General features: G+C 42.2%; 1 protein-coding gene across 5 annotated transcripts in view; it reads left to right on the top strand.

Moving 5' to 3' along the window:
- LOC119653383 (protein Fe65 homolog) overlaps positions 1 to 19,583 on the top strand; it is a 289,307-nt gene that overhangs the window by 252,316 nt on the left and 17,408 nt on the right. For all 5 annotated transcript variants that reach the window (XM_038057933.1, XM_038057930.1, XM_038057932.1 and 2 more), the window contains 3 exons: positions 15,059 to 15,269; positions 15,368 to 15,705; positions 15,952 to 16,160. In XM_038057933.1, coding sequence (XP_037913861.1) covers positions 15,059 to 15,269; positions 15,368 to 15,705; positions 15,952 to 16,160 — 758 coding nt within the window. The remainder of the gene's footprint in view (positions 1 to 15,058; positions 15,270 to 15,367; positions 15,706 to 15,951; positions 16,161 to 19,583) is intronic.

The following is a 19,583-nucleotide window of genomic DNA, read 5'->3' as shown; positions in this document are numbered from 1 at the left end:
TACTTTTCGAAGCCGAACCCAAATCAAGCCTTGACCTCCCGGATACAGCGCCTCCCATTATCTCGATCCAAAGACCGCGTTCTCCAGTTAGAAAATCTTAGAATTGATGTGCAATCTGCGTCCATTGAGTCCTCCCAACGTTTCCCTGGCTTTCCTTTTGGACCGCAATCATCGGCTCTGCCTTTCAGCACTCGTTTTGGAATCTTTTCCTCGTGTGTTCGTTCGATGTAGCCAGCCCATGCAATTTCCGGATTTTGACTTATGAGTTATGTATTTCATTTTGAATTCATTGATCGTTACCCCCACTTCACTTGCTGCTCGCGCACGTAGCATTGATTGGGCAAGAATACCTACGTCGTCTACGTACGTCACCAGTTACGCGGATTTTGCCAGTAACGTACCTCTGGTATTCAACTGAGGTCACCTTCATGACGAGGTTTTCGAGCACCATATTAAAGTGGGGGCGAGACCATCCCCTTACTTAAGTCCCGACACTATAGGAAAGCTTTGTGTCACTTCATTTTGGATTTTTACCTGGCCCTCATTGTTAATCATTGTGGCTTCCACTAGCCGGACTAGCTTCGGTGGGATTTTCAGCTCTTTCATCATTCTGTACAGAGTATCTTTGCTTTTGTTTGGAAGAGAGTAGGTGAATGCGTTTACGCACAGAGTGTTGAACTTCCGACACAGTACACTGTTAGACTGTTTAGTCTAGCCTTTCCGCTCTCCCGGCTTAGGGAACATTCAGGTCAGGGAATTTATTTCAACAATGGGAGTGGTGAGGAGGAAAGGAGCTGTTCAAGGAACCTCTTGCCATCCAGCCCCTTCTGGGTCGAGCTCAATCTTTTTCGCAACAAGAAGAGTCCGAGCATAATGCGTGGTTTCTGCCAATGGTGATACTGAACTGGATGTTGCCCGAGGCATTAACATCGCTAAATCTGCTACCATTGCCTTGTTTATAATCTGCAATCTCAATTGCAATTGCTCAATTGCTATATGGAAGTAGCACATACCAAGTGAATTCCACTGTCACTCGAGGACCCCAAGCAATCGTCAACACCTGTCTGCATCGTATCATCGGAGTACGTTGATCTGATATTATTACAGACGAAGAACTTGATCGGCGCACAGGCCTGGCGCAAGTGGGAAATGTAATCAAAAGACGAAAGTGGATAGGTCACACATCACGGAGGGCCTCAATTGCATTGCCTGCTACGCCATGCAGTGGAATCTATTCTACAAAAATAGTTACCGTTTGGGTCGCCCCAAAGGTACGTAGAAGAAGCGAGGACATTTCGGGAGGTCATGGGGGAGAGGGGGACGTTTAAAGCGCATTTTAGGTAACCTCGGGCAGTGACGCATAGGTATCTTTGACGTGCTACTCTACAAAGGATGAATGTCGACCATATAGACAATATAATCTTACTAACAATTTTTTGCGACTCGCTTCATGGCACTTGGCTATTGTGAGTTAAGCACTCCTAACCTAAACACCAATATGAGGAATGAATTTAAAATCATTAATTGTTAAGGGTATTTATATAGTTTTTTTACCTGATGGCTAACATAATAAAGTAGGATTCCTGTCACCAGATTTTCTTGAAATTCTATCTAGAGTCAATTTCAGTTCCTTCTTTCACTCTAATCTTAATCACGTGCCACGAAACCTTAAAACTGCTCAACGTTTGAGCAATTAGCAAAAGTGTAATCTGGTAATCCATAAAATTAACTCTACGTTTTCTGTCTATGCCGAAGTTGTTATTTCATTCTACGAGGTATGAATGTTGTATTTACTTACTTCCCACATGTGAGGTTCCGACATATCGCATCTGCACTTCTTCCCATGTACCCCTGTATCCATGCATGATATTATCATTCGTTTGTACGTATTTACCTTTCTAGGTAGAACAATAAAGTCGCAATTAGACACATTGATAGGATTTTCTAGGGTAACCAAATTGGGGAAATTTCAGAATAATTTGCTTGAGATATGTTGACTAGTTTCCATGTTTCACCTGCCCAGTAGTGTTTCGTAGCCAGGGTCGAAGCCTCGGGGGGAAAAATCGAAACGGTAAATAAAATACTATCCCAAAATAACATTACGGATAGCATGACTAGAAAAACCTTTCGTGCCATAAGCCATGAAACCAAAATAAAGGAAAAAAATACAATAATTCCACAAAGCATTTGCCAAAATTTCGATGTTTACAATATGACCTCAATAAGAAATAAAGATTGTCTGTCATATTTGAGGTGAAATTAAAGGTTGAGTTGCTATTTTTGATGATACCTAATTTTTGGGACTTTACAAAATTTATACAGAACTTGAGGGTAAACGTTCCACCCCAAATAATATGTCTCATGTTGAGACTAAAAAACTTGAAATAAGGTATCTTTTGGCTGGCCTGGATGTGGATGATAGAAGTTTCTCAAGGTTGAAGGAGAGCATATTTTTTTAAACTTGTTTAAACTTGTTGCAACATAATTATCAATATATCCCTACCCATAAGCTTTAATGAAAATAGAAAACACGAATTCCATTTTATACTAACGCATGTTTCCGGCAAATCAAAAATTCAAAGTAATATTCAGATATTCGCATAAATTCTGCAGCAAAGAAGAATAAAACGTAGACAGAAAAGTGAACAACTGAATTATTTCGAAATTCTAATACATCCCCAGGGCGAAACTTGCTTTGCTGCATAGACTTATACAATTTTCTGGCTGAACAGACTGGAAGATCGTAATATTGTTATAATTAACAAAGAAGCCATTAAGGGGTAATATGTATAATAATATTGAGTTAAATTGTCTTTACCTTCTCCTTTGCGAGAGTATTTGATTCGTTTACTTTCAAGCAAATATAGCTTTATCTTTGCGAGTAAGATTCAGTGACCGGATAACCATCAGCTTTCCAGCCTAGTGTCACTTCAAAGAAGTGACCTTTGATTCATTCAATATTAAGGCCCACTGTTCGACTAGAATATTTAGATGGCAGGGACGACCACTTCGCGTGCTCCGCTATAATCCTGCAGGGAAAACTTTAAACACACGATGGTAATCCTCAACACGAAGCTGTGTATGTAAATGTTTATAAACTACTACGTCGCAATTTATGATATCCTTGCTCGTGTATTTGGGTGTGTGTTGTGCCTTATTTCACTACCTTCCCAATATCAAGGAGGCAGGATGTCTGGCGCCCTTCTATTAATGGCATTTTCTATCGCGTGGCATTTTGTCATGAAGTCCGTTCGACTCATGCTGAATCACCTTGGCTTTTACCCATGAATTGACGTACCAGCGCCAGGTGCAAATGAGTATATAAACAAGTAATATTGAGTGTGTAGGAGTGTGATGCCCGGCAAAGATTTAAGTTTTCGATGGAAAGTAACTTGTAAGGTAATGGGTGTAAAAAGTCAATGAACTGAACGATGATTCATTCGGATCTTTGTTTTGCTCAAATAATAAATAGCTTTCCAACTCCTCTTCAACCAAATTCGGAGAAACTTTGTTATTACCTCGAGTTGGATGTTCAATGGAAGCCAAAGTGTAAGTTCTTGTCATTTTCTTAGACGAGATTTTACAAAAACAATTTAATAAAATTATAATCGATATTTCGGGAACAACTTGTTCCCTTCTTCAGTGCCGGGTGTTTACTCTAAACATCAATATTTCGAGAAAAGCTTGTTATTTTCTTCAGTGTCATGTGTTTAGGGTAATGAGTGAGAGAGCGAGAGTGCGATATTCGCTACATAGATTTAACCGTTTCCACTAGTAATACCGGGTCCATGTCGTTTCAACGTCGTACGTTCTGATATCAATTTTTCGAAATTTAAGTTTTATTCTATTGTCCTGGTTCATATTGTTTTGACGAATCCCATTTCGACCCAGGAATTTTTGTAATATAGTTTTAGGGAACGATTCAAAAAAGAACGATAAAAGGGGAAAAGATCAACAAAATAAGGATTATATGTTGCTGAAAAAATATTCAATAAATCTGACCGCATAAGTCACTTGTAGATAATTGAAAATACAATATATATCTGCGGCAGGCGATGGAAAAACTGTTGGAATATGGACAACAGTTGCACCATCTGTTCATCGACTTTAAAGCCGCCGATGATAGCATAGCCAGGGTAAAACTGTACACGGCCATGAGAGAATTCGGTATCTCGACGAAATTAATAAGACTGACTAGGCTGACCCTGACCAATGTGCGAGGCCAGATAAAAGCAGCAGGATCACTCTCAAGACCATTCGACATCAACAACGGTCTACGACAAGGGGATGCGCTATCATGCGTCCTCTTTAACCTGGCCCTCGAGAAAGTGATCCGTGATGCTGAGGTGAATGCAAGAGGTACGATCCTCTTCAAGTCCACCCAACTACTGGCCTATGCTGACGATATCGACATCATGGGAAGAACCACCCGAGACGTGCAAACTGCCTTCATCCAGATCGAGCAGGCGGCTATCAGGGCGAGATCTTGGGCTGCACATCAATGAAGGCAAGACAAAATATATGGTGGCAACGTCAGCACCGAAGACCAATCAACCAACAACATCAAACCGCACTGGTCAAACACAAACACGAACAAGAATAAGGATAGGAGAATACAACTTTGAGACCGTTGACAATTTCTCCTATCTAGGGTCGAAAATCACAACCGATAACAACTACGATGATGAAATCCGCGCACGGTTGTTGTCAGCCAACAGAGCCTATTTCAGCTTACAGAGACTGTTCCACTCGAAACGTCTCACCATAGGGTCGAAGCTCTTACTGTACAAGACAATGATCTTGCCAGTCCGTATGTATTCCCCGGAGACTTGGGTTCTTAGCAAGAAGAGTTGCGAACTTTTGGCCGCGTTCGAGAGAAGAATCCTCCGAAGAATTTTTGGCCCCCTACATGAGGATGGACGATTCCGTAGCCTACACAATGACGAAATCTATGAGCGATACCATGACCGTCCGGTTGTGGATAAAATACGGCTCAATAGGTTACGGTGGGCGGGTCACTTAATCCGTATGGATGAGGATGATCCCACCCGGAAAGTCTATAAGGGCAATATCTATGGTAGAAAAAGAAGACGAGGCAGACCCTGCCTAAGATGGAGCGATGGTGTGGGCCAGGACGCCAGACAGCTTTTAGGGATATCGAATTGGTGGACCTCGGCGCAAAACCGGGATGTCTGGAGTTCCTTATTAAGGCAGGCCTAGACCGGATACCGGTTGTTGCGCCGTTGATGATGATGATGATGAATATATACCTAACTCAGATAGCGAAGAAAACCGCTATAACTTCGACACAAGGAAATGATTTTATGATCTTCCTTTTCTTGAGTCTTTTTCCCGTTCACAAGCAGGATCGGTTCGTCGTGGTCGGTTCCACTATTTTGTTTTATCAAAAGCCTGATTTGGATGCAAATCCCCATCCAACGTAGTAAACTACCGTTGTTTCGGGCGGTCTTTTGATCGCTTGCCATTGACTTCGATGTTCAGACCAATCTTGGCGAGTGAAGCTCGAATTACGTGACCATTCCATCGAAGACGCCCCCCGCGCAATTTTTTTTTATGATATACCTGAAAATTTGCTTCTCAAAGAACTGAGAATGATGAGAAAGCTGTCACTTGAACTTTTATCGGTTTTTTTTTTGTATCAAAACAACATCTTTTCTCGGAACCGGACCGATGGCGAATGCGCTTTTGACAAGCCACAGACTGAACATTGGGTGCCTATTAAACAAACAAGGATAAAAAGTCTCGCCGAAGTCTCGTAATATTCCCGCATCGAAACGTGCAGCATTGAAGGGTGCCGCATCGAAACATGTCGCATCAAAACGACTAGCTTCGATTAACACATGCATATTTTTAAGGTTTTGTGTAAACACAAAACCTTATTAAAATCGGTTTACTGTCTGTTTGTCCGTCTGTCTTTTTTTTTTTTTTGTTGAGGAGGTGGAAATCTTCAAAAAGACATTGCTGGTCTGAACACACCAGCGTGTGGGATTTTTACCCACTAAAACCACCCCCGACTCCCTCCCTGCCCCGCGGAACCACCATAAGGTATTACATCACGGGGCGGAGTCAGCTCATTCCAGCTTTGTCACCTTTCTTCTATACGCGGCGCACTGACCGCGTTTTTCTCCTCTCCTCTGCTTTTCGCAGTTTATTTTGGATAGATGCGATCATGGAGTTTACCGCATCCCAATTCTCTTGATGTGCTAGCATTTTCGGCACCAGATTTTCTGGTACCAGCACCTCCCCTAGAGTCTCCTCTAGATTCCTCCTTTCTTCCACAAATCTCGGACAGTGGAAGAATACATGCTCTGGGTCCTCTGGGACTCCATTGCAATTTGGACAATCGGGTGAGGTCTCCAATTTAAACCTGTGATGGTATTGGAGATATCCTCCGTGCCCCGTGAGAAACTGGGTGAGATTATAATTAATCTCACCGTGTCGTCTCTCCAACCACTCCTTGATGACAGGAATGAGCCTGTGCGTCCACCGGCCCTTTCCCGAGCGTTCCCACCGCTCTTGCCATCTATTAATGGATCTCTCCCTTTCAGTCTTCTTCGTCCGCGATGAGGAAAAGGTTGACTTTGCATTGTATATGTTCGCCATCTCATCTGCCAAGATGTCAATCGGCATCATTCCAGAGATGAGGAATGCTGCATCATCTGAGGCAGTCTTGAAGGCAGAGCATACCCTCAGGGCTGTCCTCCTGTAGACTGAACTCAGTTTGGTAGCGTTCCCTGACATCCACAACGCCTCCCTCCAAACTGGGGTCGCACAGAGCATGATTGAGGTCACCAGCATGACTATAAGCAACCTAGAGGTATGCCGTGGCCCTCCAATGTTCGGCATCATCCATGCCAGGGCCATACTTGCAGTGGATGATTTGTCGCAAACATACCGCACATGTTGCTTATAGCTAAGCTTCCTATCTATCACCACTCCCAAGTATTTGATGGTCGGCTTGGAAGTGATGATATGATTCCCGATTCTAATACAGGCGTAATTTCTCTTACGGCGCTTAGTGATGAGGACCGCTTCCGTTTTTTCCTCCGGAAGTGTCAGACCAGAGCTCTTTAGCCAACTTTTAACAGCACCGATTGCCTCACTTCAGTATAACTCAGCATCTTCAAGATGCTTTGCGACAACAACCAGCGCTATGTCGTCAGCGTAACCCACCACTGTGGCTTCCCCCGGAAGGGGAAGATTGAATACATCGTTGTACATGATGTTCCACAGTAGTGGGCCCAATACGGAGCCCTGCGGGACACCCGCGAAAACAACGTACTCCTGGGGTCCGTCATCGGTGTCATACCAGAGCCTCCTTTCAGTTAAATAACTATCGACGATAGCAGCGAAATAGGCGGGAATACCAACCTTCGCTAAAGATTTCCGTATTAGATTTCAATTGGCCGAATTGAATGCATTTTTCACATCCAGGGTTACTACCACGCAATATTTACTGGTACTACCCTTTCCGTGAATTGCATCTTCGGCGAAGCCAGTAATCTATTATAGATTACCCGCTCTAGCATTTTCCCCACCGTGTCCAGGAGACATATGGGTCGATATGAAGATGGTTCACCTGGAGGTTTACCTGGTTTAGGCAGAAGTACCAACTTCTGCCGCTTCCATTCCACTGGAAATATCCCCTCGGACATGCACGCTTCGAACAACTCAGCGAACATGGCCGGTCTGGATTTCACGGCAAGCTTAAGGGCCTTATTCGGTACTCCGTCCAGGCCCGGCACTTTATTGTCTCCTATTCTACCGCAGATATCTAACAGCTCGTCTCTGGTGCCTGTCCGCCTGTCTGTCCGTCACATGCATTTTTCTTGGAGACGGTTATAGCGATTCACACCAAATTTGGTAGAAAGGTGGGAACTGTGAACGCTCACACATACAGTGAGTTAATCCTTTTACGTTGAATTTAAGGGGGGTCCCCATAGATGCAAAAAGGGGGTGTAAAATTTTTTTTCATCAAATATAGTCATGTGGGGTATCAAATTAAGGGTTTCGGTTAGTAGTTTTCGAAGACGGTTTTTTATTATGATATAGGCTATAATGTGGAGAATGATCTTACCAAGTTTATTGGAAATCGCACTATTACTAACAAAGTTATAATACTTCAAAATTGTTGGTTCTTTGAAAATTGAAAACTATGAATGTCAATATCACCCGAAAGTGGATACTCTCACATAATATATGGATGTATTACGTGCTACGTACTAAGAAATACACAAAACCTTTCGTACCTGAAGAGCCATCGTTACAATTCTTCAAAGGGATTAGAAAGGGCGCAACCTTCTTTCTTCTTCATATCCTCTACATCCTCTCCTCTTTCCGAGGTAGGGTTGAAAATTCAAACTTTACCATGATGATATGAAAAAAATCGAACTTTTAGGCACAATTATTTTTTAAGGGTTGGGTTTCGCGCTACAAGACGCCGTAGAAATAGCGAATAGTGAATTTAGTCAATTTGCAATTTATTTTTTCTTTTTTGGTTATGTGGGAATGAGTGTTGCCTCTTTCTTCCTGCAAAAATTATCTGAAACCATTAGATACAAAGTTTCTTGAGTGTAGTAACTATAATATAAATTTCTCCATGTCGGAATTCGTGTCTGCAAAGTACACCTGTGTACTATAACTGGCAGTTAGCCACGCATTACCAACGCCTAGTGCGTGGAGTCAAGTTGGCGGCTAATCGCAGGTCGGATCGAAGCTCTCCATTCAACCGCCGCATTTTGATGCGGTGCAGTGTAAGACTGGTCTGAACATTAAGCCGACGGTAAGGGAGCCAAAAGCAGAGGACCTCTTGACTCCGCCCGGAAAAGGCTTACTACCGCCAGACGTGTCGAGTCAGTACCACACGAGCCGATCCCGTTACCGGCGCGACGATATAAAAGCTAAACATAGAAATAAAGTTTCTCTTCTCGTCACTATTTTGCATATGAAAACACGTATACATTTATATGAATATGCACTACATGTAAGGAAAAGCATGTAAAGGCACTTTAAACGCTATTTGACACTAGCGCTGCCATGCACCGAATCGCTAATTACGGTCTTGTTGTCATCGATATTTTTCCAATAATTTACTTTCACCTAGATATTCTGTCGCCTGGCCATGATGACCAGGGTTCCCTTTATTATAAGGAACAGACGAAATTCTCCCAGAACACATAATGAAGCTTTATTATGGCTGCTATTCGGATAAAACTTTATTAAGCCTCCGAAATGACGTTAATTTGACCGAAGCAATGGGAAAGTTTATTGTGGTCAAAGGTCACGTTTCGCTCCGTTACTGCCGACCATTATTATCATGTGTGTAAAATGATAATGATGTTTGGTGAAAGTATATGAGTATATCAACATCCTTACATTGCAATCACTCCCCAGTCCAGATTCATTTTATGTACCTACGACTCCCGTTTCACAAGTTGCTTATAAATGCGTCCTGCACTAATTAGCGGCTAATGAGCAAATAAGCGCGTTCTGGAGTAATAAATATAAATGGAAAATTGTAATAATTTTGTAATATAATATTCTATGGAAGTGGATATGTTCATATTAAAAGTTATGAGCTAATCTAGGTTGGTAATGAATACATATGGGCACTAATGTTGGCCAGATAGGTATCTGATATTCCCTATTTTTAGAATGTAGAGGTTCTTCAACATCCTAATCGATTCAGATATGAAATCTTTGTACTTTTTCTGCTGTAAAACTAAACCACTAGCATTAGAATCGGACAGAATATTCGTTACCCGTGTTATCCTATTATTTTTCAAAAACAACTTTAGGGTCAACTTGGTCAGACATTTCATAGTCGACCGCCTTCGCAAGCTCCCCTGATTCCTTTACTGACAGAACCCTGTATCGCACCAAGGTACTCCTTATAGGTTTTCCGACCGTACCGTATCATCTAACAAGCTAAAAACTCCGGGCGCGTCTGAATCACTCTCTTTCTCCCTCTCCGACGAACCACCCCAATATGGTAAAATTATCTAAGGTATGAAAAGGTGGATGGGATGATTGTTTACTTACTATCGGAATAAATACCATATTGCACTCACTACTCCATTATGATCTGTAAAGGGTGCTATTTTGACAATTTATCCTTTTACTCTTCGAGAACTTTTCATTTTTGACTTTATATTAGTGATTGCAATAATGATTGCAATAGAGTCATGACGGCCATCGTCATGTATCAACTGCGAGAAGAAAAAGGCCTTCTACTAATAATTGAATGCAGTCCAGCAAAAGTTTCCTAATAGTGACATTATGATCGTGATGGGTGATCTGAATACCAAGATAGGCTCTGACAACACCTTGCAAACAAAATTTTAGCGATCGCAAAGATGTTGAGAGGTTTATGGATTTCTAGCCGCCTTGCTATTGGTGGAATATTGTTTGAGAGCCTGTCATAAAATCAATTTGATTCTATTTGACCAGCAACACATAAGCAATAAGATTTGGTGCTTCTCACCTTCGACCCTCCAAGTTCAAAACCGACTAACGACATGATCCACCGTTCCACCGACCCACAAACACAAGGCGCAGAAAAGTTGACGAGAAATGCAGGCTTCTCGGGAAATCGTGGAGGCAGCGAAGATATATTTCCCCAAACCGTCAACAATGGTACATTGGTATGATTGATGTAGTGTGCCCATTTAGGAGTAAAAGAAAACAATATATATAACTTGTCGACTTTGGTCAACTGGATATTATTTTGTAATGTGGTATATGTGACTAGGTTGACGGTTTTAGAGTATTTTTTTATATCGATAACAAATATTACCGCAGCGCATACAATACCACGTTCTTTAAGATTGGTTACAAAATTGGGTTTTTATCATCGGTCGATTGAGGCGCAGCGGGGTTAACAACATTCGAAATTTATTTCGGTTAACAACTTCGAAATTTATTTCGAATGTTGTTAACTCGAACAGTGGCTACCATCGGTGTTCTCCGTGGCGGAGCAGGCCGTGATTTAAAAAAAAATAACGATGCTACCACTAACACTGGCTCTTCGTATTTCTAATTCCTTTCATTTATTTACATGCTTCTTTCCACCTTTCTGTTGCTGCGCAAATTCCATGGCACCGACTCGAATCTGTGACGTTATTAAAAACTTGCTTCACACCATAGGTGCGTACAGTTAGCAAGAACAGTGTTGAATAAACATTTATTTTTAAAATGTTAAACCGAAGTTCACACTAATTACTTTCAATGGAAATGTTACAATTTCTTAAATAACACTTACGTAGAAAAGTCTGTCTGTCTGTCCGGTAAAGCTAAGCCGAAATCCACTTCAGAGATGCATACTATTCTAGTTCCTGTCGTTTCGGCTCTTGATGCTTTTCGTTAGTCTTCGTGGGTATAGCACTTCTCTTAGTGGTAAATTTGGCCCGAATGGAGCCGAGATTTTTTCAAATCACTGCCAGCACGATATGTATCGTGGATTTTTTCATTTCAGCCGTGACCACAGCGAATTATGCTAATGTCTTCAAGAAGTATAGGGCATAATGTACTGTGCTTTGCATGCAAATATACCTGACATCCAAGGAGATACAGTAGAAAAATGCCAAAAAAATAATATCAGAAAGTAATGGCTTGTGGCCAAATTAAGTACGCAAATACGCTCTGCCCATCCTCTACATGTATGCTGTGTCGTGCCTCCACAGATGTCTTCAATTTGTTTGTGTGGGTATCTGTGTGACAAGCTAGAAACAGCTCAATCAAAATTTGGCATAATTTTTAAGGCTTTGTTTGCAAAACAAAACTTTATTAAAATCGGTTCAATGTATGTCTGTCTGTCTGTCACACGCATTTTTCTCAGAAACGGCTATACCGACTAACACGAAATTTGGTGAGAAGGTGGGAACTGTGAACGCCCAGACATGCAATGAGTGATATCCTTCTACGTTGAGATTTAAGGGGGGTCCCCATACATGTCAAAGGGGGGTGTACAATTTTTTTCACCGAATATAGTCATGTGGGGTATCAAATAAAAGATCTCAATTAGTACTTTTCGAACCCGGTCTTAGTTTTGAGATTTGTTAAAAAGGCGGGGAGTGGGAGCGGCGGAAAACGATGATTTTTTTAACAGACCCATTCTCAGAAACTACCAATGGAAAACTATGAGAAAATTCATGAAGTTGCCTTTATGTTGTGCCCGGGCCTCAAAATACTCTCCATATCGATATCTGTTCAAATTAAGTTAATAATAGTATATTACCATATTTTTGGGGAAATTGAGTGAAACCCCCTTTAAGTTTATCCCAGAGTTATAAAAGTTGGTAGTAGTACAAAATATAATATGAAGCATGGGGATAATATGCTGATCAAAATCATACTATTAGTAACAAAGTTACAGTAGTTCAAAGTTGAATTTACCGTCTAAATTTACTGCAACTAAATATCAATATCACACTAAAGTGAGTAGCCAGACATGCTAAATGCACACATAACAGGCTACGCACAAATGGGATAGTTTTACACTCAAATATACTCACAGAACAAGCAAACAAAACCTTTCATACCAGAACCGCCCAGCTTCCGGTTGCCCGACTTGTTGAAAATTAGTTAGTTATCATATGCTGTATTTATCACCAATTAGACCATCATACAAATGAAAGTCAATACTACACGGAACACGGAATAACACGGAACGCATCTGCGCGCTTCATTAAATTAATCCCGTTCTCTGCTTTATCTAGGTCTTGTGTCGACGAATTCACCTCCTGTGAAGAATCTTCTTGCTATTGGCCATTTCATTGAACATTTTGGACTGCGTTAAAACCCTTCAAAAGCTCTCAGCTTCTTACCTTTATCAATTGTTCCCACACTTCCGCAGCCAAACGGAAGTCATGGAAGTTATGGTTTCCATTTGAGGCATTATGAGTGACACTTTATCTAGACCAGAGATATGGACATTTTGGATGAAGGCCCAGCACACATCAAAGTCATTGAATGGGTTGTTTAAAGTTTGTATCGTTTGCTCAGCAAGAAAATTGTGATAGTGATAGTCCTTTTCGATGCCCATACACCTCGTATTCAAAAGATCCTGCGCCTGAACACTGTACAGTTGATGAATAGACGGTAACAATTGCGGAACTCTAGAAACCTTACACCGTTATCGTTACTGCCACCAAAAGCACGACTCCCCATTACATAATCGAGCAAGATATTGCCAGATCCCATTTAAATCACCCATCACGATCATAATGCCACCTTTAGGAAATCTTACCTGAATCGCCGGATATCTCCATTGGTGCGTAATTTTGCACAACTGCACGGGATCACGGCCCTGTCAAAAGCTGCATCATAGGTTATGAGAGCCTACCTTGCGGAAACCGCCAACGATAATTCGAATCTGTTACCACAAGGCTTTTCAGAGTGGAAAAGCACAATGCCAGATGACGGTGAGGAGTACCCTACAAGGTCCCACCGTCTCATTTCGCTTATTCCCAGAATGTTCAGCTCGACACCGTGTCAAGTAGCGTTTGACGTCCGAAACCAATCATAAAACATTTACGATATCCAAAGATTAGTCTCTCCGAGATGTTGTTCCCGTCCCGGTAGTAAAGAGATTTAAAATTTCCAGGTTCCATAAATTTCTATCCTGTTAGTCGTTTTCTTGGGGGAATACTTTGAATGTATTCAATGGGCAGGTTTTTATCGTGCAGTGATAAATTTTTCATTTTTGGAAGATGAAGCGCGAAAACAAATTAATAAAGCGTATAAGAACGCTTCACCTGCATTGGTCACACTAGTGTTAAAAACAATTTACGTAAAGAATGTGCAAAAAGTGCATCAACAGCAGAAATCGGAAAAAAAGGTTAGAAGCCCTAGCGATCTCATTAGGCAGTGTGAGCAGTATTTTGAGTGAAATTTTAAGTTTCGAGTAAGCTCGAGTGAGCTCTTATGTAGCAACTAAACCAGTCGGGAAACCGGAAGCTGGACGCTTCATGTATGAAAGGTTTTATGTATTTCTTGTATAAACATATTTAAGTGGACATTTGTCCCATTAGAGCCTAACACGTAATCTATGCATATGTTATGTGAAAATACCTACTTTTGCGTGATACTGACATTCAAAGTCTTGGATTTGCACAGAAGCGGCAAATTTGACCTATTATAACTTTGTTAGGAATAGTGGATTTCTACCAAACTTGGTAGGATTGTGCTATATCTTATAGCGTATATTGCTGCAAAGTTTAGTAGAAGGAGGATGAACTTAAGGGGGTTTTGCAGCCAATTACTAAAAGTTATAGTAATATACTATTATTAACTTTTTTTGAACAAATATCAGTACGAAGGGTATTTCGGAGTCTTGGCACCATATGGTGGCAGCCCCCTGATTTTTTTTTCACATTTTTCGGTTGAGTAGTTTCTGAGAATGGGTCCGTTAAATAAATGATCACACTTTTTCAAAAGGTATCAAAACTAAGACCGGCTTCGGAAAGCACTAACCGGGACCATTCATTTGAGACTATATTTGGGGGAAATGCCATCCCCTTTAAGTTCGACCTAGAATGATGTAATTCACGGCATCTGATTTTTACTCGCCTATTACTCCTTAGTTTGTAAAACGAAACTTTATTCAAATCGATTTGCTATCCTTCTGTGTGTTTCACGAATTTTATTATATTTGGTGCTCTAACGCACTTCAAGGCCCTGATCCAATATGGATTGTTGCGTCAACGATTGTTATTATTATTAGTATTTTCTTAAGCAAATTTCGTAGGGCATCATGTACTCCAATCGCCAACTAAATCTTCTGAATTGCAAATTCGCAATTCGCCATGGAATATAACATCATGCTATTTAAGACTCCAATTATTCTTTGGCGAAATATCTGTTTTAGTTGTGTATGTTTTTATTTCTTTCGCCCGTACAGAGTTTCAATCAAGTGAAAGCCATTCCATTCATTCCCCACTCTTTCTACTTTACAAAGCTGCACTTGCAAGCATGTACGTTTTCTCGAGTCATCATCATCAATGCTAAAATATTATTCTTTCTATTACCACCTGCGTAGAGAATGGGCTCCTGAGCTACGAAAATCCAAACTATCACATGGATCCACAAAGAATTGAGCGTAATTCACATTTATACGAAGAAATCCTTTCGGAACTGCATCAACAACAGAGTTCTCTGAAAGCAGTAAAGCCGCACATAGTCAACAATCGGAAAGATTATGCAAGAATCGATATCGGGTCGATGGGAGTCGACTTAAAGGAGAATTTTAGGTAAATAGCAAGCGAAATACCCTTGAGCGCAAGAGCGATACTCAAAATGTCCATGTGCTTATTATGGTGCCATAACATTAACCGCCAATTCCTTCTAGTGCATCCGAAAAGCATTTACTCTTTGATGCATCGCCGTCAGAGTCGAAAACGAAGTCGGACCAAACGCCCGAAAAGGATAACACCACGAAACTGAAAGATACTAACGAAGCTGTTCCCATCAAATACATTTCAGGTAGTCTGAACGCCGATGATTTGTATGCGCTACCGAACAAGCAGCGATGTCGTGAGAATACAACAAAGGATGCAGAAGTGGCACCGGAAATTGAATGCGAGGAGGACGATGATGACGAGGAGAAATGTAAAAAGGAAGAAATAGAAGGTATTGAAGATAAAGATGGTAATAAGGATTTGCCACCTGGATGGGAGAAACACGAAGGTAAGAATTCACCTACTTGATGAACGCACTATTGTCAGACGATTACTCTGCACTAAGCATGTTTCCCTCCCTCGAACACTCTCACAAACTTCTGGAGAAAAATATCGAAATCCCCAAAGCGTTTTAGAATTGGAACAAAAACAGAAATTTGCAATTTTGTTAGGATGTTTCACCCATTACCATTATCCCCATTTCAATTGAAGTTCATATAACGTGCTTTCAAACATTTGATTCCTTTCGATTTAGACAATGATGGACCCTACTATTGGCATATAAAATCTGGCACAATTCAGAGAGAACCACCGACATGGCCAAAATGTGCTTCGAAGGAACCGAAAACGCCGACGACATTGCCGTCAAACCAACACTTTGCTGCGCCGAACAGCAGGAGTCCCAATAATAATTCATTTCAATCGTTCTGTGGAGCACGAGATGGCTTGGGAAATCGAATACAGGTAAGTTCATTAGAAAACATGTTAAATGATTTCAGCGACTATGACAAGACAAGGATATGCTCGTCTACGAAATATAGGGTGCGACAGAAGGCCGAATTCCACTACTTATTTTGTTGTCCAGAAACTTTTCCCCAATGACTGCGAGCTTTTAAATTGACAGAAATGTTCGTATTTAAAGTTGGATTGATTTTATTGCATTGAGTTTTATTCAGCTGAAACTCGGAACACTTATTTCATCAACAAAATTATTATAATAACGTATTAACTCTTTTTCATGCAGTGTGATCAATATCTTTCCCTGAAATTAGACATATGTAGAACGCAGAGTAGGGAATGAGATTTATTTTACTTCATTACCATAACCACCCAAAATTCCAATAACTTCGGATACTTTCCAGCTCAAAAATCTCTCTGAATGCTAACACCTTTAGGTTCCTATGTATATTATGTTAGTGCGAGCCAGCAATAGAGGAAACTACTCTGAACATCCGAGATACACCCATTCCTTATGGAAAGAGATGACATATCAACATTTTTCAATAGCAACTACTATTATTTCAAAGAGTAGTATAGGTCCCAGGCGAAACGTGGATCATTACCCACGATGGAGCATAAAACCTGGGAAACGCCTGCTAAACCAACACCAACAGCTCTACTACCAAAACTCATCTCCACCTCCACGTGGTGATTGCTGGGAGTTCTTTCTTACTACACGGAACGTAAGCATAGTGGAAGTGCCTATTTGTTTCTCTTTTTTCGCTAGAGTTTCTTTCCTTTTTCAACCTATTCACTGGATTTGAAATCTATAAACATGTTCCTCTTAGGTCTTCTATTCTGTCATCTGTGGATTCTTTTGGATTTTTTCCTGTTCAGCTTTTTTCTAGGGGGTTCTGCAGTCGGCTGCTTCTACGGTATATATTTTCCATAAGTTATTGTTTACAGCAATTATTGCCTACTCCTTAATCATTGTTTATGTGTTAGAGCGCTAGCCTGTCATAACGGCAGGCCTCGGTTCAAATCTCATTGGTAGCAGAGGGATTTGTAATCATGACTGGATGTCAGGGCGGGCACAATGCTACCTACATTACCTCCTACTGTTTTGCGCTGTTACGGCCTTGAATAAAGTGCTCTAACACACTTCAAGAATGGATTGTCGCACCAATGATTATTATTATTACTCATTGTTGTCGTCAATCACACCAAGTGGTTCATCAACTTGTGCTCAAGGTGTGGGACAGCGAATTAATGCCTGACGATTGGCAAAAAGGCATTATCTGTCTCATACATAAAAAGGGAGATATCACACAGTGCAGCAATTATAGAGGTATCACGTTGCTGAGTACCATCTATAAGATATTCTCCGCTATCTTGCTAGCCCGGATAGCCCCATACGCCCAGTATATCATTGGGCCATGCCAGAGAGGCTTCACTCCAGGCAAGTCAACAACAGATCAGATTTTCTCTCTGCGGCAAGCGATGGAAAAACTGTTGGAATATGGACATCAGTTGCACCATCTATTCATCGATTTTAAAGCCGCCTATGATAGCATTTTTTTTTTTTTTTTTTTTTTTTGGAGTAGGGTAGGTGAATGCGTTTACACACAGAGTGTTGGACTCCCGCAAAAGCACGCTGGCGGACTACCAACTAAACACCTCCCTGTCATCAGAGAACTAGCCTGGAACCGTTTGACACATTACTTCGGGCTAGCCCTCCCGCTCTCCCGGCTTTGGGAGCCTTCAAGTCAGGGAATTCCTTTCACCAACGGGAGGGGAGGGGAGGAAGGGAGTTGTTAGTTAAGGGAACCCCTTACCGTCCGATCCCTCTGCCGGTCGAGTTCAATCTTCTTCGTAGTAAGAAGAGCCCGAACATAATGCGCAATACGATTCCAGCTGCCAGCGCTCTTCAGCATCTCTCTGACAATGTTGTCTGGAGAGAGCTCCCCTGTGTCTGCATAAAGCTGCTGGCGGAGGCCATCCCACCTCTCGCAAGAGAAAAAGGTGTGTTCAGCGTCATCCGGCACTCTATTGCAGAACACACAATCAGGAGATCGCGCCTTCCCAACCCTGTGCAGGTAAGACTGAAAACCTCCATGCCCACTTAGAAGTTGGGTAAGGAAGTAATCAATCTCACCGTGCTTTCTGTTCAACCATGGGTCTAATTTGTCGATGAGCCGCGCAGTCCACTTGCCCCTTGGCTCATTTTGCCAAGAAACTTGCCACTCGTTAAGGGTGCGTTGACGTTCTTCACGGGCAACCACTTCTCTTAAGTTTTCGCCCTTACGGCGATAGATAGCTTTGCGCTCCTTGGCAAGGAGGGCAACGGGGATCACTCCCGCAATCACCATCACAGCCGGTTCGGAGACAGTGCGATAAGCAGACGCCACTCGCAAAGCTCCCCGCCTCTGCACTTGAGCTAGGCGTTTACGATGCACCTCCTTGTCAAGGGCATCAGCCCATACCTCCGCTCCATAGAGAAGGACGGACTGCGTTGCTCCCATGAGGAGACGTCTCCTAGTTGATACAGGGCCGCCCACATTCGCCATTAGCCGACTCAAGGCCGCGACTCCTGCTGCAGCCCTGTCCGCGGCTGCTTTGATTTGCTCGAAGAAGCTCATCTTTGAGTCGAGCATTAAACCAAGGTATTTAACCGCTGGTTTTGACTCTATAGTCAACTCGCCGATCGATATGGGACGCAAGGTCGGGATTCTCCTTCTGGTCAGGATGACTACTTCAGTTTTCTCCAGCGCAAGGTTGAAACCGTGAGCAGTCATCCATCCGCTTACCCGTCGCATCAATATGCCAAGTCTGCTTTGCGCCTGTTCAACAGTGTGTCCGGCAACAAGTGCCGCAACGTCGTCTGCATAACCGACCAGGCGCGACTCTTCAGGCATATCGAGTCTCAGCAGACTATCGTAGGAAGCGTTCCAGAGGTCCGGCCCTAGGATGGATCCCTGCGCTACTCCCGACGTGATTTCCATTCTCCTCTGGCCCTCTAGCGTCTCATAGAACAGGGAGCGGTCTTTCAGATAATCCCTCAATATCCGCAAGAGATAGCTTGGCACGTGAAAGGAGTTCTCTAGTGTGCCCAGCATATCTGTCCATCTTACGGAATTGAAGGCATTTCTGACGTCAAGCGTTATGAGGAGCACTATCCGTCGAGATCGGCGGCTGTGCGCCCCGGCTCGATTAAACGCATCTACGACCTCCATAACAGCATCCACTGTAGATTTCCCTGTTCTAAACCCGAACTGCCTTGTGGATAAGTCCCCGGCAACACGGATCGCTTCAGCAAGTCTACCCCTGATGAGCTTCTCGAGCACTTTTCCGGCCGTGTCAAGCATACACAGCGGTCGGTATGCAGACGGGAGCTCCGGATCTCCTTTACCCTTAAGGATCAACGCGAGTCTGGCCACTTTCCAGCGA

This window comes from Hermetia illucens, chromosome 4 (assembly GCF_905115235.1).
Source record: "Hermetia illucens chromosome 4, iHerIll2.2.curated.20191125, whole genome shotgun sequence".
In the NCBI taxonomy this organism is placed as follows: Eukaryota; Metazoa; Arthropoda; class Insecta; order Diptera; family Stratiomyidae; genus Hermetia; species Hermetia illucens.
This window is presented reverse-complemented; position numbering and strand designations above follow the sequence as displayed.